This window comes from Chrysoperla carnea, chromosome 1 (assembly GCF_905475395.1).
Source record: "Chrysoperla carnea chromosome 1, inChrCarn1.1, whole genome shotgun sequence".
In the NCBI taxonomy this organism is placed as follows: Eukaryota; Metazoa; Arthropoda; class Insecta; order Neuroptera; family Chrysopidae; genus Chrysoperla; species Chrysoperla carnea.
Genome location: NC_058337.1, coordinates 45355116 through 45377080, shown reverse-complemented (window position 1 = coordinate 45377080; position 21965 = coordinate 45355116). Strand labels below are relative to the sequence as shown.

The following is a 21965-nucleotide window of genomic DNA, read 5'->3' as shown; positions in this document are numbered from 1 at the left end:
ATTCACAGAAAGTATTGCCAAATTATTGCTTCGAAACTATTTATAAAAGAAATTTAAGCAACAGTTTGGAGAAAATAAACTTAAAAAATGCTTATTATGAAATGGATTTCTACGTGTACCAAGTTTTATGAAAAACTTTCTGTTTCTTTCTTTTGATGCTTGGGGGGCTCTCTCAGTTTCGGGGCCCTGTTTCACTGTACCACCTAGCCAAATATTTGAGTGAAATGCATGCTACATATGCCAAAAACAAAAAGGCATAACTTTTAGCTTCATTCTAAGTATTATTATTGAAAAACATAGAATTAACTGAAATCAGTTCGACGTACATTTAAACAGACTTAACAGTTTACGCATTTCGATTTGCTTCACGTATACGCCTTGATAGGTTCTGGTACTTTTGTTATTCACATTCTCCCAGAATTATTTTCTTCAAATTTTTGTTTAGTTTCAATAGTATTGAGGCATTAATTTTAAAAATTTTTTTAATGCAAACTTTGCATTAAAATCATTGCTTTATTGCGCATTCTTTTTCAGCCTCTCAGAAGAGACAATTCTTTGTAAATACATTTTCTCGAATTTCGTTTGAAAATATTGCTTCGAAACTTTCTTCATGTGGTAAATGAAGAAAACATCAGAATCCAGATAACAATCTTTTAGCAATGCACAATTTTGTTTTGAATATTATGGAAAAAATTTTGTTATTTGTTTCACTATGACTGGAATTTTAGAACATTAACTATAATCGTTGTTTTACCTTGTACTATCATTTTATTTTCACTTAAAACCTTCTATTTGCTCGTTTTAAATTATTTTTTCAAAAAATATTCCAGCTAGGTTAGTCAAATGATTTTATGCTAATTCATTTATTATGTTCATTTTGCAATCTATTCCCAATTTGTATCAATTTATAGAAGAAAGAAACATGCTATGTTTTTTTGATGTTTAATCGTTTTAATTCAGAATTTACAATATATGTTGTTAAAATCTCGGACTCACTGTGGCTGTTTTGTCGCCGTTACCGGCCTTAACGGCTTTACCGGCCTTAACATAGCCGTTTAGGCCGGGTATAGTTTACACATACACATTGCACACAAGTTATTAGGCTTTTAAAAATCGTCGGGTATTAGATACCCGGTTACACTGCTGCCGGGTTGATAGGCAATGGGAAACAACTCAGATATTTCTATAATAATACTTTTTTTCTGTGACAAGCTGTTTTGAGCTAGAGCTGATTTTTGCTTTTCTCGTAATGGTGCAATTAATATTATTGGGCAATTATTTTGCATGAACTGTGCGATAAATTTTATTTTAATCATTTCAATAGAATCGTCAACTGTTCACCAGCTACATAAACATTCATTGTTAAAATTAAATTAGGATTAAAATTCCGAGAATAAATGCAGAAAATTTGTTAAGTAGAACCGTGATTAAGTGCTTATATTTTTTTTTACGACTTTTTCAATGAAAATGCATGTTTTTTAATTTTTGACATGACGCAATATAATGCATCGCAATTATAAATTAATTATAAATATGGAATGAACCAAAAATAAAATCATAAATCCAAATAGATAAAATGTGGTATTCAAAGACGTGGTCCGAATTTATTTCAAAGTGAGACGATATTTTGGATTTTAGGAATGCAAATTCTCGATATAAATGTGATTTCATTGCTAAAAAAAATTTTGTGTTCTTAAGAAACTCGATGCGTAAGAAACGTCCTTGAATATCGTCTAATATCTATTTTTAAATAGCATTTTCACAAATAGTATTTATTATACCAAATAAATGATAGTACAAATTATTTAGAAAAAGAAAATGAAATAAAATGTAATCCCAAAGAATGAATGCTTAATAAAAGAATCTTGTGTTGATATTCAAATATGCAAAATAACATGTTTTGACATGACAAAGATGTATTTTATATTTTCCAAGGAAGCCAAGCAAGTATTAGGGACAAATCAGTTTAATTCGATTAAATTAGACATGAAAAGGACGTGAACGCTGCATCAAATCAGATATTTTTGTTTTGTTGGTATGTTGTTTGTAATGTTAAACCCAAGTTTTCGGACCCCCGCAAACGACGGAGTTATTCTCAAAAATTAAAAAAAATTTTAACTTTATTTCAGGTTTTGTCGAATTTGACTCAGAAGGACTGGTTTTTTAATCAAAGATTGTCCGTTTATTTTTAAAGTAGGCTAAATTTATTTATAACAATTTGAATGTAGAACGGCTTTTATTAGACCGTTAGTTGGAGAAACGGTTTTTTCAAATTGTGGTCAATTTTTACTCATTTTCAGATGACATGTTAGACGAAGATGAATTAACGAAAAATTGTTGATGCACACCCATAATAATTAAAATAGATACAACCTAAAAACTGATGTAAGATTTGCAGCTGTTTACTTTATTTTCGTCCGGCATGTCATCTGGGGATGAGTAATCTTATAACTTGAAAAATTAGCCAAATTTTGAAAAGTTGTATCTCTATCGGTCATATAAAAACCGTTCTGGCCTTTAATTGTTGTAAGTTTGAATAGTCAGTACACAATCTTTGATGAAAAACTAGTACTTCTGGGTCAAAATCGATAGAAACTGAAATAAGGTCAAAATTTTGTAATTATTTATAATTTTTGAGAATGACTCGCTCGTCTATCGAAGTCGAAAACTTGGATTTAACATTGCCTTTAAATTACAAACAACATTTAAAAAAAAAATGCATGATTTGATTGATACAGCGTTTAATGTTTAATTTTACTGAATTAGTTAGAATTTGTCACATTTTAAACAAATATAACAGTTTACACGTTTAAATCTCATGAGAAAAAAAATCACTTAAAACCGATCTAATATATTTTTTAACACTGATTCGTTCGTATAATGCATAAAAACACGTTTTTAATAAAATTTATTAGTTAAAGTGTGTGTCCTATCAAGAAGTCTGGATTAAAATTTTCCATTCATTTTAAGTGGTCTGAATTTTTGGTTTATCTGTACTATTTAACTTTTGTCATTTTCAGTCACATAAATTTTTAATCTGGCATTCTTTTTTGGCACACATCATTTTAATTTATAAGAAAAATATTTTTAAAAACCCCCCTTCATTAAAAAACTAAAACTGAAAAAAAAATTCTTTGAAAATTTGACCAGACAAATACAATCAAGTATTTTTTATCTTTTAATGACAATTTATGAAATAAAAATTAGGAAAAATTTATTTTAAATATAAAATATTAATCTACGAAACAAAATTGACTAATTACAATAATAATTATATTAAATGTGCAATTTTGAAAATATATCTTAATTATGCACGATTTAATTTATTAATTTCTTTGTTGCATATTAAATTTAACTAATATGAAATCTTTGTATAAAAGAGAAATATTAAACTAAAAAGTATCATCCATCGATGTTTTGTTATTATTTTATTTTTTTTTGTAAATATTAATAAAATAATTTTTAATATTAATTAAAGTGTCCTATTAATTGATCTAATCAATAATTGTTTTTATATTTATAAGTTTGTATCTAAGAACGAGATTAATATTTATTATTCATTAAAATTAATAAGTAATCTTCTTACAAAACACAAACACACAAATATAAATACAAGATTTTTAGTAAATTTTTTATGTAAAACTTTTTTATGTAGATAAAGCAACAGGAAAATTTTGGTAATATTTATCAAAAGATGCTTCCAAGGGATATTTTTACCTCATCTAAAATAGTTGGATCAATTTATTTAAAATTACTTCCAGACAATGCATTACTGTATTCATCAATGAAGTAAACAAGGCAACAAAAGATGAATTTTTTTCCCTATCCATTCTATTCAGAAAAACGAAAATCATTAAAGAAAGAATTACATATGTTTATAATTATACAGAAAATTTTGTCAGGATTGATAATTTTCTGCTGATAATGGTAAGCGAGAGGAGGTTTTTCTTTTAAGTTGAGGTGTAAGAACTGCTTCTCCCACTTTCAATGATGATCAGATGTCTTTATGACAAGAAAAGGGAGTTTGGTTATACCAGCTGCTTTTTTTCCTCCATGGTGCTTTTTGTTTTTGTCTTAATTTTTTTATCCCGAAAACCCTTGAAAAAAGTCAGTTTCATTAGCGTTGTGAATATTATTTGAATCAAACTTCTCTTAAAGGCTCGATTCACATCTTTCTTAAAATTCAATTACCAACCATTGCTAGTTGAAAATTTCTGTAATCTCGAAATTTGGCTTCCATAACGTAAAACATATAGGGCTTTCTCAGTTATAGGACTCTCTGACTTGAGATTCTTAATTTTTCTCGCTTATCTGGATTTTCATTACTCAGATTTGATCATTAGGAAGCTATTCGACTTCTCGTTAAGTGAATACTCCAAAATGATGATGTTTTTTAACTTTTTAAATAATACTAATGCACAAAATTTAATGAAATATTTATAATGATCACAAATATAACGTTTGCATCGAAGGGTTGTTTTCTGTTTTGTGTTGAATAAAAAGAGGATAAATTTGCGAGTGAATCGAAAGGATACCATATTGAAAAATGTGTTGTACATTTTTGAAACTCTTAATCTTACCTGGTCAATCGCAAATCTTATGCCAATATTTTTTGTACTCATAGTATTTATTTTATTATTATTTAACTGAAAATAACCATACAGATATAATATAGCTGACATCAAATAATTGATATCCAACTCGATCCAAACGTTATTTTTGCGATCTATCCAGCGTACAATATTACTCACTCCTTTGTTCTCCTTTGCTCTGTATACGTAAATCAGTCCATAATAATAATTATTTAAAAGTATTTTGAAAACACATTTGTAAATTGTTTAAAATCATTTTAGTTGAGGAAATAAGTCATTTGATGTGGGAATTTAATAGTACTCCGATTAGAACTCCGAATTTTATTGATAAAGCATCTAATAGTTTTTTTTTTCTATTTTAATGATTTTTCAGCACGATTGGTTATTACGAACTTGTAAACGCGTTCTCACGCGTAAATTTAAAGACCACACTTTCTGACCAAACTGGCTTTTCTTAAGTTGGGTCCACACGATACAGACTATTGTTTGTACAGACTGAAAGTCCGAGTAAAAATGTTCATGTAAGACTTGAACATCATACCGACTTTTGTTTGCACTGATTTGTTGCGCAGTTATTACCATTACACTCTCTCGGTCCAGTATAAATAAGAGTTGTACTATTAAATTCCGACCTTTTGATCATTTTTCGGTTTTATTACCTCGATTATTTAGAAAATTTACAACCGTACTGTAATTTATTTTTTTTAAATAAATGAAAATCTTTGTATACTTAGAATATTAAACTACTAAATATTAATGTGTTAGTTACAATGGTTTGTATTAGAATAAACGGTTGTTGTGTATAGAAATTATCTTAATCTTTAGATATTTTAGATTTTTACAAAAAAACTATCATAAAACACACTAGACAAGAATAATTTGTATAATGAAACACATATTTTGTATACTATGTAATAGTAATTACTTTTAAAGAAAATTGTGCCTTTTTAAATTCATAAAATTTAGGGAGCAAAAATTTATTTTATTTTTAAATTGGCAAATAAACGTACTAATTACATTTTTATTTAATAACAGATAACACATCTTCGCATTTTCTAAGCTTTCCATCTATATTCTTGCCGATATCATTTTCAAAATTAAACGTTCAATTTTGTTTTCTTAAAAAAGTGCCATTTTATGTAATTCTTTTGCAAGCAATGAATATTTAACTTCATTTTTCGTTTTTAATCACATTTTTCGTTTTTTTTAGTCTTAAAAACCTAGAAATTTTTTAAGAATATTTCATATGCAAAAGTAGCAAGAAATTTTATTTTGTTAATTTTGATCAAGAATACTAGAAAGAGACCTATTAAGTATTCTTGATTTTAAACTAAAGTCTCCAACAAATTGTAAATAAAATCATTTGATTTACAACATATTATTGTATTGGATCTCATTCTACCCTTCCTAAATCACATTTTATTTACATAAAAAAGAATTACTAATAGAAAATCGCGTTCGACAAATATCATGCTTTAATTCATTTTTAGGTGTATAAAATGTGATTCGAGTGACAAAGATGATTCGGGCATATCTAAAAAAAATCAACGTATTTGCGAAATAATTAAAAGAAGTGGAAGAAACGGGTTGAAATATAGACTTATAATTAAATCAGAAAATAAAATTTTATGCATTATTTTATTCTATGCAAAAATTTTATTTTCTATAATGCATAAAATTTTGTTAATAAAATAGAAAGAAATCCAAGAATAATGAGGCTGTTCCCCAAACGACGTAGATATCCTTAGAAAATGCATAAAACATCGGTTTGAAAAAACTGTACTTTTAATGAAATTTGCAATGAAAAATTTTAGACTTCGTTCCTTCCGGGGCTTTTTTTCCACTTCTCTAATTAGGATTTTTAATGTCAGTCGTTTTACAAGTTTAAACAGCACCAATGTACTTGAAGTAGTATAAACATACAAACAATATGATCCTACCGTTGCGTTGGGTACATTAAAATTATTATATAATAATATTAATGACTTATACTCTATTGATGTGTGTTGAAAAAAATTGTCTAAATTACAACGTTTATCATCTACCGTCGAAAAGAACGGTGAAACTCCCTTAAATAAGTATTTGTGTATGTTGATTCTTGAAAAAGGAATAAGACTTAAAGAATACTTGTATTAAATATCTTCTTAAATAGAATTGAACAAAACTTTTGCAAGATTTTATTCAATTGTATAAATTATTATGTATGTTTGCAATAAGTATTTCTTTTGTAAAATAAAAATGAGTAACTTGCTTTGTACAATTTGTAACAATAACATATACATACCTATATTAATAAAAAATGATTTTAATAAGTTTTTTGTTTTCGTTTCATTCATTCAATTCCACATTTGTAAAATTTTAGTGTTAAATTTCTTGATCCTTAAAGTGGATGTCAATGATTTAAACATATTTTTGGCCGTTTTGAATTTCCAGGAGTCCCATTCGCCCTATGTAACATCGCCCAAGCTTTTTCAATTTTTAGCAGAGCTTTTAAAGATTTTATCTACGCCCGTGAGATAGGAACTACTTTTCTCACTCAGTATGAATGGGAAAAATAGTTCATTTCTATTGTAATGAATTCATTATCGCGCTAGTATCGTAATGAATTTATTACTGTTAAATTTAAACTAATAATACTAGAGTAACTTTTTATACCATAAATATATGAAATGTACATAGTATATTAAGTTTAATCCCAAGTTTGTAACGCTTAAAAATATTGATGCTACGAAAAAAATTATGATATAGGTGTTCATAGAATCATCTAATTAGTCCATTTTCGGTTGTCCAGCCGTCTGTCCGTCCGTCTGTAAACACGATAACTAAAAAACGAAAAAAGATATCAAGCTGAAATTTTTATTTAATTTAATTTACAGCGCACTCAGAACGTAAAAAATGAGGTCGAGTTCGTAAATGAGCAATAAAGGTCAATTGGGTCTTCGGTCCGTAGGATCTATCTTGTTAACAGTTAGAGATAGAACAAAAGTTTAAATGTAAAAAATGTTCCTTATCAAAAAATAAACAACTTTTATTTGAAACATTTTTTTTTTGTAAACATCACTGTTTACTCATGGGGGCACACATTAGATGCAAATTTTATAGTATGTATTAATTTGGGATTATCAGTTATGTATGTGTGACATGTATAGGTATATTTGTAATGTGATAGGGTAATCAACACTGTCTATACATGGTATCTCAACAATTAACTCAGTCAATTGTTTGTTTTCACTTGTTAATTTTCTATTTTCTCAATAAGTTATGACAAATTTTAAATAATAGTTATCGTTTATTTTCACATTTTAAAGGCGTAGATAAAAGATTTACAGATATTTTGAAAAATGTATAGAAGTACTGCTTTTTAGATTCATTACGAACGTAATTTAGTTTTTGTTAAACAATATTTTTCTTAAAGAAACTACGAAATTTCGAGAGTTTTTGTCCCGATTAAAATAGGAGAGGTGGCAACCCTATCAAAATTGATCTTTACGAGTAATTTTGTTTAGTTTAAAAAAAAAATTAAGTTCGACGTACTATTATTATGTTATAATGTTAATGTTATTTACATCGCATATGTTTTTTATAGTTGACAAAAGAGCAATAGAAATTTCAAAGGACAAACATAAATGGGCATTTACTAAAATATTTATATATTTTATAGTCGAAATAATCCTGTACGGATCAAGTATCATGTGATTTTTATTGTAGTTTATTTAAAATATATGTCAACAGAATATTATGATGTTATTATTATCAAATAAGCCCTATTTTTTATTTTTATTTTTTATAAAGCATAATAAAAAGTATATCCTACTTTAAAATATTAAAAAAAAAAAAAAACTCGAAGTTACTGAAAATTATTTTTTTTAAATCTTTGTATACAGAGTGCATAACGAACGGTATCCGATGTTTCAATAAGTTTGTTGGTTTGTTCATCGAATGTTACTATACTTCGTTAGAAATAGGTAGTTGAGTAAATATTTTCATGTGTGAAGATGATTTTTAAATAATTTTAAAATAATTAGACTAAATTTTTGAATAATTATTATTAAAATAAAAAAATGATTGAGTATTAATTAAGTACTGCCATTAAATTGATATAGTAATGTACTAATAAGATTTCTAACTAAACTTTCTTGCTATTTATACCATGCATATATGAAATATACATAGTATATTAAATTTAGTCCCAAGTTTGTAACGCTTAAAAATAATGATGCTAGGAAAAAAATTTTGTCATAGGTGTTCATAAAATCACCTAATTAGTCCATTTCCGGTTGTCCGTCCGTCCGTCTGTGGACACGATAACTCAAAAACGAAAAAAGATATCGAGCTGAAATTTTTACAGCGTACTCAAGAAGTTTAAAAAGTGAGGTGAAGTTCGTAAATGAGCATCATAGGTCAATTGGGTCCGTAGGACCCATCTTGTAAACCGTTAGAGATAGAACAAAAGTTTACATGTAAAAAATGTTTCTTATCAAAAATTAAACAACTTTTGTTTGAAACATTTTTTCGTAAACATCACTGTTTACCCGTGAGGGCGCCCATTAGGCGGAAATTTTATAATATGTACTATACTTGATTATCAGTTATGTATGTGTCACATGTTTGTATGTGTTATGTGATAAAGAAATCAACACTGACTATGCATGGTATTTCAACAATTAACTCAGTCAATTGTTTGTTTTCACTTGTTTTTATTTAAAAATGCTTTAAATGTTTAATTCTACAATATACCTACTACTTCAGATTTTCTACCTCTTACAATTACTGTTTTCAATTCTGTATTGAAAATACTATAGTACACGACTGGAGTTAGAGTCAGTCATTAGCGCTCAAGGCGAGATTTTGAGTATGGCCTTTTTAAATGTATACTTAAAATGCATGAAATGCTCGTTTCCAGAGTTTGCAGAATTTGCTGCAAAAGCCTAGTTCCGATACACAGTTGACACACTGTAGAACTGGAATTATAGATTTTAAATTATAAAAAGAAATTCATTTGAAATTTGATTCATAAAGTAATCATATATAATATTACAAAGGTATACAATATATAATATTTACACGACACCAACGAATAAAATAAAAAGGGGCGTCTTATTTATATGTTGTAATTAAATTCAAGATTTTATATTGGTACAGTGTGTCTCACTTTGATAGTAACTGCTCTTGTATTTTGAAAATACAAGAGCAGAAAGGCATAGAACGATTTAAATAATTGTTTGTCGCCATATCTACTACTTGAGGAGACAATTTGAACCTATTGAATAGATTAGTTCTAAGAGTTAAGTTGGAGCTATCATTACTTCTTTTACTGCGAATAACATCGCAAAAATCAGGAAAGTATATTATAAATAGTTTTATTTCGAAAACTGATGGCATAATCAAGCAATATAGAAAGGACTCTGAAGTATCGAAATATTAAATTTACCAGAAAATTATTGATATCTCAATAATTTGATTAGGTGTGGAAACCGTTGATATTTGAGTATTTGAAACATGAAGACAATGCCTGATATAATTGCCTGATTTTTGCGATGTTATATGGAATACAAGGAGCCATGATATGATAAACCAATTATCAGACCACTTGATGCGTGCCTCTTCGATCGTAAATATTACAACAAAAAATTATTTAAATCATCCTCAGTACTTTAAAAGTTTAAAATACAAGGGTAGCTACACTCATAGTACGACACACTGTAGGTCTGGCGATTTTCAGCACTGTAATCTATCGGGTATTCCTTTAATTTTAAGGTAAAAAATTTGCTCAAACAGGCAAACAAGCAAGAAAATGAGTTATAAAACTTGTAAAATAACAAAAAAATTCATTGGTAAAAGTTTATAGGACCTTTGAAAAGCTTATTAGTACCAAATAAAATACTAAACCCTCTAAAATTTTCCCAATGTCTTTCAAGATCACTAGTAGTACCTACATAGCAAAGGGTAGGGATATGTGGTCGCGCTAGAGATAGTGTGATGCTTTTATTTAATTTCGTAAACAGACACTATTCACAAAAAAATTGTCTTTTTAAAAAATGTGAAAAGAAGCCAAAAACGTATTTTCGTTGAACAATCAATGAATCTATCATGTTCTTAATATCTGCATATTGATCTTATTGACAAACAGGCATAGCTGTTTTTAACATATCCATTTACAGACACCTGTAAAACACGGTCGTATATATGTATAATAATGGATATTCAATACATACAGTATATGTTATCAATTTCACATGATTTTAATCTGAATATCACAAATATGATCTTACAGCTCATAAAAGTAAAGCCCGTAAAGGGCAAGGTTCGTTTAAATAAATTATTAGGTACTTTTAAATAGTTTTAATTTTAAATATTTTAAAACTAAATTCAAGATAAAGTTGCGAAAATCATTACTGCTTTATTACCTATGTACCAAAATAACTTTGGAGAAACTGGTTTTAATTAGCTAATAACATATCAGTATTAAGTGGTGAAAGAACGATGCACATTTTATCAAATTTATTTTATGAAATGCAAGGGCATCGTCAGTCAGCAGACCAGAGGCCATAAATTTATGATGGTCCGATTAGTAATTCAAAAATTTTTGCTGGATGTTATTGAGAAAGCTTTACACAACAAATGGAAATTGTATGTATATTAAAAATCTGATTTTTTCATAGAGTTTTTGAGGAATGAAAATCGTAAACATTCCGTTTTTTCAAATTTTACGAATGTTTTACTCGAAAACTGGAGGGCTTAGAGAAAAATGTTTAGGAACATTTTTGTTTAATTTTGACCCCAATTATATGGTAACATTTTTTCCGAAGCGATTCCGTCAATATTATTTGTTAAAAAACAATATCCTACTAGGTTACTCACCGGTAACCTGCACATTTGCGTTCAGTAGCATGTTTTAAACTTGATCCTGCAATAATTTTCCATGCGAAAATTAAGCATGCTCAATGACGAATTTTGCCTGGACTATAAGGGGAAAATTTTAAAAAGTAATTTGTTTTTTTTGTAGTTAGTAATGACATTGGATTTATGGTTTTGCGGGCTTACTCAGAAAGGTAACATAAATAAAAACTATTTGAATATATTATAAAAATAATATTTATTATAAATTAACTACTAACGTAACAAACAACACCATTTATGTGATCTACAGTACGTGGCTCAAGCAAACTTTTTGTACCATTATAATTAATTTCTTTTGCATCTAATTGATCAATAATCACTTGTAAATGCTCACATAAAAATAAGTTTTTATGAATATTTAATGTTTTTAATTGTGGTGCATTTTCAAGTAATTGAGCAACATCTAATTCAGATATGTAATTTTCTTCTAAAATTAACGTTTTTAAATTGCTAAGTGCAAAACTTTCATAATTTAAATTATTGATTAAATTACGAATTAATGATAAATCAACAAGATTATTTAAACCATTAAAAATTTGACTTGTTAATTTATTTAATTCATTATCACCTAAATTTAATGATTGTAAATTATTTAATTGACTAAAAGCATTATTTGATATTTTAGCTATATTATTTTGAGCTAAATTTAATTTTTTTAAATTGATTAATGGATCAAAACGTTTGGTAACAATTGATGTAAAACGATTTTGACTTAAATTTAATTCAGTTAAATTTGTTAATTCATTAAATCCTGATTTTGTTATTGATTTAATACCACAGTTTTGGATCGATATTTTTGCAATATTTGGTACAGCTACAAACCATTGTGCAATTTCTTTTAATCTTAAATTACTGTCAATTTGTACACTGTTCAATTTGATTAAATTGTTAAATGACTTTTTGGATAATGAACTTAATTTTGTGTTATTTGTTATGACTACAGTTTTTAACAATGGTAAACTTGAAAAAGTATTTGATTTAATTGTTTTTATATTGATATTGTCAATTGTAATTGTATTTAAATTAACTAAATGTGTAAATGCTGTACTTGTAATTGTTGTAACAGGTGTGTTCAGTATTTGTAATTGTTGCAATCGACCAATACAATTTTGATGAAACAAATTTGAATCAATTTTTTTGACTAAACTGTTCTTTATTGTCAGTTTATTATACGATTCATTGTATAATTCCTTGGTGATGTGCTGTACTTCCGAGTATGTAGCTTGTTCGCATACTATTTCTTGTTTCTCTAAGGCACATCCAACACGAGAGGCCTTTGATAAGTGTGTTATTAACAAAATTACAAAAAGTTTAATAAAAAACATATTCTGAAAAAAAAGAAAAATAATTAATAATAAATTTATCAATGAGTATCTAAGTTACCTAGGCACGTACCTACTCTAATTACTCAACTGCACAGCAAGAGCGTTTATATCGCTGAAATTATGTAATTAGGGTGTTTATTTGTCTATTTATTTAGCGTCCTTTAGACAAAACTTGTGGCTGATTTTGAAAAATAAGGTAAGTAAGTAGGCACTGTTACATTAAGAGTATTAACCTCTCACAAAAAAGAAAATTAAATGTAATTAAGTAAGAGTCTGTACAAAAGCAAACTGGACATCGAGGTGTTTTCTTCATGGCTGGACCACATCGCCTAACTCACTAGTTCTCAAACTTTTTATTAGCATATTAGATTATATGCTATTTTTTCATTATTTAGATAGACTTTCCGTTATGCAATTGCGGAATAAGACAGCGTGCCGACCGTTTTTTTTATTCATATAAATGTGATTTTGATTTGTGGACTCGTGTATTTTTTTTAGAAGGATCCGCGTGACCCTCAATTTGTCAGTATGATTGTATTATGATTTATTATCATGGCCCCTTTATTCTTATTTTCGATAGCGCATAACTCTTTCTATTTTCATAGAGCCACTTTTTTTCGCTACCGTTGATTTCGAATCGATACCAAGGGGTTGATATAGACCACTTGGGCAATGACTGGTCTAAGTAATTGATAGTGCCATAAAATATTTTCGCTATTCAATAAATAGACGAAACGAAACTGTTTATAGAATAAAGCTAGCGTACATTTTTTGTATTTAAATAAAACAATTCCGTGGATTAGTAATATAGCAACACTGTACAATATTGTTAAAGAGAGAGCTACGATTTATAAGTTCTGGGCTCAGCCAATTTTTAATTTTCACTTCAGCTTAAAATTGATGATTATTTGCCTTTTTCTGATTCCTTTCTCATAAAATGGTAATCAATCGTCGAAAATATAATAATGTAAGTATCTATACTTTTTCATGTGGGTACTTGGGTAGGTAACTTAAACTTTATACTTTTCTAAAACATATTGTTCTTTAAATTAGTTTACCACAAATTTCATCATTTTCAGGATTTTTTGAAGAAATTTGGAGGAGACACTAGCAAAAATTTTTGGACACTTTGGGAATGGAGACATGCTAAATGTGATTGGGTACCCGAATCAATTTATATGATTTTACCAATGGGTAATAGATATACTGCAACTGGTATAGTAGGTAGGTATATTGAACAATGGTGGAAAAACAGAAAATTAATTGGGATATTGGGATGTTTACAATATTTTTATTGTCCTGTGCTTCTGCCATTACTAATGTTATAATTATATATTTTTGAACCTCAAACTGAATTTAGTTGAAATGCCAATATTTGACCTTAAATTGGATTTAGTTCAAATGCCAAGCCGATTTTATTTAAACGTGAAAGAACGATGAATAAACAACGAAGACAAACACACTGACATTAAGAAATATTAAAAGGGCTTCGAGATTTAACATCGTATTGAATATCTATGACCATCCGTGGTCGATTTAGAAAATTACAACAATTACTATGTTATTTTTAATAATAATTTGAGAAATAATAATTATTCCAAACTTACCAAATTTTTATTTCAGTATTCACTAAAAAAATTTCATAACTATTTTTAACAAACTGAAGAATAAAAAAAAGTGTTGTATATTTTTATATTAAATATTTGATCGATTAGTAAATACCTAATCATTTACGTCAAAATCAATTTAATTTAATTTTTATAAATTAATTACATGATTAGATAAAGTTTAAGTATAAAATTGTTTTTCTTTTACCCAAAGTTTAAAGTTTAAATTGTAATTGTTTTTGTTATTAGAAGTTATAACGAAGTGGAAAATTGCATGATATTCGAACCCAAGACTTCTGGCTATATTTGTTAAAACTACGTTTATATTTAGAAAAAACTAAAACTAAAATAAACATTTTATTATTTTCATATAAATACTGTTAACGATTAAAATCAACACTTTTTACAGTGTACTAATTATTATTCATTTTATTTTCTACCTTCTTCAGTTTTTGTGATTACGCACTGTGATATTTCTAATCGGCAGCTTAAAATAAGTGTTCGATTTAAGTAGTAGTAGTAGTTTGTTTACATTAATTATTATTTAAGTGATGTTGGTTAAAAAAATTTTTTATCAAAAATCTAGTCTAATCGAAACTTTGTAAAAATGCGTATAAATACCATGATATTTAAACATTATTAGAGAGACATGTAATTCATGATAATACCGTAGGGCTATCGTTGAAGTTGTTTTTATAGTCATATTCGACTTCTCAAACTATTCTTATAGAGACTATATCTTATCGATATGGATGGCTATGTTATTCTTTGTTAAAAATAAACTTTTAACTTGCACTAATCAAGAATTTAAGAAAGAATGCAAACTGACTAGCCTGCACCTCGTTATGAAATCCCGGTGCAAAATATATCATAATTTCCCCGGTTTCTGTAATTATAAAATCAAAATTAAAAATAAATCTGTAGATACTATTATTTGATGGGAATGTTTTTCAATATAAGTGTTTAATGAGGTTCATTTTTATTAATGATTAATTAATCATGATTTATTTTCAAAAAATTGATATGAATTAAATAATTCAGCACTTGATATAGACGTGATATGATTTAAAAATATCTCTATTAATTTGAAATATGGAACAGATTTTTCCGACATCAAAGATCATTTCAAATTAATTTCGATCACAATCACGCATAATAGGTATAAGTCAGAGTGATTGATAAATCATCGGTGTTGATTTCGTGTTGTTCACGACGGTGTAGCATATCAACGTTCTTTTGATTGTGTTGTTTCAGGTTTTCCTACGCCATACACCAGGCTTATAATTTTCTCATTTCTTGAATAGTTGTGACAAATTAGTAGCCTCTAAAATATGCTAATTATGTTCTTGATTTTAAAGCATCCGTTTCTTGGTTGGTTCACCTGGAACACCAGAATGGCTAAGACTGGGTTTTCACACTTATCTAGAATTAATTTAGAAATAAACTGTGAATAATAACAGTAATAGAATTAGAGAAAAAATTTTAATTTATTTGAAGAAAAAGTGTTTAGGTAAATTAGATGATGGAAGGTTTTCCGTCTACCGATCGGAAGTCGAAAAAACGATAAAATTTTTGCTCAGATACTAAGTATATGTACCCATTTCTCAAACTCCAGTTCGGCTGCAGACAAAAAATTGTATCAGTTTAACGTAACTAGAAATTGCAAAAAACATTACCAAACCAAGGCAATCAGGCACAAAATATTTGTTTTGTCGTGTATTTACTTATTTATCATCTTGCATCTCTCAAATTGATTCCAGATAAGTTATATTTTTGAAATATATAATTATAATGAAATCGAATTTATGACTATTTAGCTTGATATCCACCCGCATTGCTGGTTTTAAAAGTAAAGATTAGTAAAGAACACCGCGTTATAGCCTTCACCTTCCTTGCTCTCACTTGCCACTTTTCCATACCACTCGAAATAATGGTAGAGATTGTTTTACACAGGTAAAATAAATGTGCAATTTTTTTAAATGTAAAATAGTCATAATTCATTTATATATCAGAAAATATGTCCATGAATTGTTTTACATTGACTATTTTTACAGAAATCTGTAGTTTATGGTGTCAGATTTTTGTTATTCTCATGTGTTATTCTGATATATGAGCTATATTATTATCCATTCAAACCCATTCATTAGTTTTTGCGTGAAAGCGTAACAAACAAACAAACAAACATCCTTACTTTCACATTTATAATATATAGCAATTAAAATAATACAAAAATGGTGGAGGGCCTGGGAAACTGGGAAATTATAATCAGTTTAAATAAGTAAAACAAGACTAATTTAAATTCAAATAAAAGCTTTTATTTTGGGGAAATGAAAAAAAGTAAAAAATAAACAGTTTAACTTAAATACGATAAAGAGTAAAAAAATTTTTTACAACAATAATTTTCTTTTGGTGTATCATTCGGTATATAGAGTCGATGTTAATCTAAACAAAGCAATTCAATCTTTAAATTCGATTTAAAAAGACAATTTTCACGAGTATTTATTGGAAAATTATTTTTTATTTTTTAGTGTATTAAAATTTTTTGTTTTGATTTTAATTCGAGTTTGAGAAAAGGTTTCTATCACCCAGTCACTATGATTCACATAGTTTTATGCCCCATTATGATTATGTTTTATCATAACAATTGGTTTTGTTAAATTAAACGCCGGGTAAAAAGTTATCAGAAAACATTTAAACAACTACAAAAAATAAAAAAAACGTATATCAATAAGCAATCTCCCTTATGATCGATTAACATTTATTTTTTTGCTGAGTTGGACAACATAGCCTGTTGCGAGCGTGTATGTTTGTGTAATCCTTTGATATTAAAAGTATCCGAAGCGAATTTATCATTTATTTTGTAATGTAAACTGATTTAATGTGCTTTTTTAACAATTTTTCGCACAACAAGATTACATATCTAACTTGATTGATGAACTTATAGCTTGATGTGAATTGACAGTAGGCGTTTATTATATTTTTATTTTTGATGGAATCGTTGAATTTTTTCATAAAATTTGATTGTGTAAATATGATTGAGTTATTTACTAAAACAGAATTTAATTAAATGGAAACCTACGATAGACACGGTTTTGTTAGACTACCAATATTCGAATTATTTCTAGTACTTTTGGTTTGAAATTTTATTTACAACACTTATATGTACATTCATTAATATTGTGTTAAAGGCAGCTGTATGAAGTTTCAGAATGCACAACATTTTCAAAAATTATGTGATTATATATCGGAAAATTTGTAAAGCTTTTCCAACGACGCGGTGTAATTTTTGATTTGTTTGGATTGCACCACTTGATAATCGCAATCAGTGGCTTAAAAGACTACTTTTACACGTATTTTACATATTTGAAAAAAAAATTTTCTAATCATCAATCAACGCATGAAAATTGTTAATAATGAAAAAAAAGAAAAGCAGCGGTATCCAACTCTAGATTTATCGGTAGACGACAGGTCCATGTCGAGGAATTATCCAAGAGAGGAGTTGAAACTTTTTCCATGACGTTAGTTCATAAAGTCAATAAAAACAAGAAACTGTTTTTTCGACTAAGGCAACATTTTATTAGGTCAAAATATGATATTCAGTCCCTATTCAATAAGTTAATTCTACGAGCTACAGAAAATAACTTTTCCAAAACTCTGTGCGCATCGACCACTACATTACGATGTATATTGAGCGAGCCCAAACCGTTTAGCCCTTCTTTCTATAAAAAAACGCACGCCTTAACACAGAGTATATATTCTATAACGATTATTAATGTGCGTTCTTTATGACACATAGTATATGGTTTGAGACGACGCAAAATTAAAAAAGAGCGTTCATTTCTTCGCTGTTGGCACAGGCAAAACTGTTAGACCGCGAAGCACTTGCAAATTTTTATTGCAAATATCTTGTACTTTGAATGAATTTTTGACGTCCCGCCTGGCAATGCGCCAAAGTTAAACTTCGTCGACCCAAATGTCACGAAAATCATCGTGCAAAATAAAAAAGTATAGTTCAAAAACTTGAGTGCAAGAGTTTTCATCGAAATTTTTCATTTTCTTGACAGAGAGACTAGCATAATTTATATTTGATAACATATTGCGATGATACAGAAATCGAACTATAATCTTCAACTGAATCAGTCTGTACATTTGAGTCTATTATGACGCATACCTTGGCATTCGCAATTCTATGTCGTGTTCATCACAGATATCATCACGATTTCCTCTTCTTTCAATCAAATCTGGCTAGTAGTATCCGCCAGTTTGATAGTCTCGCCTAGGTCCAGGTTTTCCGTTTGAAGTACTCGACTCAAAGAGATAGTCAAAGAATGTACCGAACTCCAAATATACACAGATATCTCAAATTTATGTGGAGAGATTCTCAATGGGAGGGGTTTTGGCGAAGTTCTTTGTCATTCCCTACTAATGACATCGAAATCTGATAGAGGTATCAATATGACTTGTGAAATATTATAGAGGTATCAATATGATGACTTGATCTCATTTGTTTTGGAAGTTATAAATTTTGTCTTAAAAATTGTTAAATTGCGTTAAAATATTGTGGATCGCTCGAAATGTGAAGATATAATTTTTATTCCGCTTTCTGGGATGAAACCATTATCTTTCTATAAAACAAATAATAAAAGGTGTATCCCATCATTCAACCGTTGCGTTATTTAGTGAGCAAATTAATATTTTTCGTTGAAAAGCAAACAAATAATAAATCTAATTTAAATACTCTCAATATATCGATGCAAGTATACATACATGCATATTGATCTTTGAATAATTTAGTTATTTGAATAGGAATTCCTATTTGAATACAGTATTTACTATAAAATTTTTATCTATATAAATTTAAAAAGGAATTATGTATTATTAAAATAAAAAAAGTTCTTAAATTATTTACTTTTCAACTTAACACAATTATAGGGTGAAAGAAAACATATATAGATCTCTATTTAGATTGTATTATACCTTTTAACAGATGAACGCCTTCCCTAAACAACCCTTTTTTATTCAGTACTAAATCATTTTTATTATAATTTATTAGATAAAATATATTTCGAAAAAAAATCCATTTATTGAACAATGTGAATGTTTTTTTGAAATTGTAAACAGTATAAATAACTATGGAATGTATACAAATTTTCACGAAAGTTATACAAATTAAATTTTTTTGAAACTGTAAATAGAATGGAATGTCTTCGCACGATAGAGCTTTATTGGAGGCGTTTCCATGGTAACGATAATAATTGTATGGATGCATATATAATTACATTGATTGCATTTATGACTTACATTGAAAATTTAATATTATTGTCTCACAAATTTAAATGAATAATTATGATAATTTACATTTGAAAAATAATATTTGTGCAATTTGATTTCATATTTTCACAATTTTTAATGCATTAAGTTTAATTAATTAGTGTTTTTAAATAATTTTAATTTGACATTTTCTATAACATTAACATGTAAAGAATTGCAAATTAGTCATAACATCATCCTTTAACGCCAAAATTTTTCACTGGAAGCGCTGGCATCGATTTTATTGTCCCTACCATGACTACACACACAACGAATACTTTTAACGAAAGTTATACAAATCAAATTTAACCAAGATTGTTAAGTAGATTTTTCTTACTCTTAGTATTTTTTACTAAAAGTTGTCTTGATAACATATTTTAGGCAGCCCATTGCAGGGATATTTGTAAACATTTTATATTTCATAAAAAATTTACATTTCATTCATTGATTGCAATGTATAGCCAGTGAACCATTTTGGGATTTAAGCTCCACAGTTTCCTTATGGCCCTGTTGCAGGTGTGCAGCGATATAGTCGCCTTTCGGGATATTTCCAAAACGTCGGATTCCCATAGTAGCTTTCTATCTAGGATGAAGCTTAGATATTTGGCGTTCTCTAATAGTTTAAGACTAACCGCCGGACCTTTATTAAGGTGGCGGAAGGGATTTTGTATTTCATTGTAAAGAGGACCAGCTCTGTTTTGTCCGGGTTCACCCCAAGGCCTAGTTGAAGCACCGGTATGCTAGAACTTTTAGTGAGAATTGTATCATATCTGATATCGTTTCAGAATTTTCCTTTATGCCGCTGTTGTTACATCGTAAATACGCAATTATCTTGCATCCCGAGCATTGATATGGTGTTAGTATCTATCGATTTATGAACTATCCGAAAAAAGGCTTATTGATTTTCACGATGATCGAATTCATAGTTTTATATTAATAAATAAGTTTGAGGTTTGTAGAAAAAATGAGTACTTTTAATATTATTGGTGCAATGAAACAGATATAAAATACAAAAATGCACATAATTTCTGTAAACCTCATCAGAAAATTGTTTTCGAATATTGATTTATGAATCCGACCATCATGATAATCTATAAGCAAGGCCATGTTAATAATAAAGAAACCAATACTTTTTATACTCTACTCTTTTTATAACTATATCCACCTACGTCCCAACCTGTATGTATTTGGTCATATTACTTCTCATCGGTTCCACAATTGTGTTAAAAATTGATTTTCAATGCCCTGTAAAACGATAACGTGCATGTTATTCATATTAGTATAAAGACTGGAATAACAACACTTTATTGTCTTATAGCCGATTGTCTCGGAGATGTTTGTTTAATTCTAATAAATCAATTTTGCAAGGAAATCAGTACTATTTGCTAAATTATTAAAAATGTAAGTTTCTCTTGTGCATATAGAATGCTGTTTCTCTTGTGCATATAGAATAAACTTCTAAATAAGATATTATAATGTTTAAAAACATTAATTATCATTTCTAAATCGTTTCGAAAAACATTCTAATTTTATTTAAAAAGTCCCTTACAGTAGGCATTCAAACAAATTGTACTATTTAATTTAAAACTTTGTAATAAAACCAAAGCGAATCGAGTTTTTTTCACTGCAGAATATTTTTTGAATATTATTTTTACACCCTAATTATGAATTTTTAATCAGATCTTGATGCATATTTTAAATTTCTAATGGTTGTGTATTTTAAATCTGTAAACTAAAACAGGTGCAGTAGGCGTTAATAATTTACTGTTTAAAAAAAAAAAGAATTGAAATTATAATTTTCTATTAATAAATCAATAATTTAACGCTTGATTTGCATATCGTTAAGTATATCAGTTAACAAATGTATTTATTTAATTTAATCTGAATAAAATAACCCTATTCAATTTCGACTTTTAAATGTAAATTTTTTTAATCCGATATGATATATGCAAAAAAATTATTGTGATGTGTTAATTTAATATGAATTATTTGATTTACTTTGCTGCGAATTAACGAATAAGACGACAGTCCCTACTCAAAATTCGTAAAAGTATCACAGGCGGCGTCAATAGGTACTCAATGCCAAATTTTTTTTTAGATTTACCTACCCAACTTCTTTTAATGTTTTAGGACATACTAAACATGCAAATTTTCAAAAATATCAGCCCGATCATTGACTTATTGTTATAAATAAAAAATTTTGTGTTGTTTGGGCAGTACTTCTAAGCAAA

At 27.9% G+C, this 21965-nt stretch overlaps 1 protein-coding gene across 1 annotated transcript; it reads right to left on the bottom strand.

The window, feature by feature from the left end:
- Positions 1–11698: 11698 nt before the first annotated feature.
- On the bottom strand, positions 11699–14458 carry LOC123305218 (protein artichoke-like). Its single transcript, XM_044886877.1, has 3 exons — positions 14425–14458; positions 12094–12820; positions 11699–11919 (listed from the first exon to the last, which is right to left on the bottom strand). Exons 2-3 carry the CDS (start codon positions 12815–12817, stop codon positions 11699–11701), a joined length of 945 nt encoding a protein of 314 aa, XP_044742812.1. The 5' UTR covers positions 12818–12820; positions 14425–14458.
- Positions 14459–21965: the final 7507 nt, after the last annotated feature.

Coding starts and splice junctions, on each gene's coding strand:
- LOC123305218 (XM_044886877.1), bottom strand. CDS start 12,817: ATGTTTTTTATTAAACTTTTTGTAATTTTGTTAATAACACACTTATCA. Junction 11,920..12,093: donor AATATCAAATAATGCTTTTA/GTCAATTAAATA, acceptor CGTTAATTTTAG/AAGAAAATTACATATCTGAA.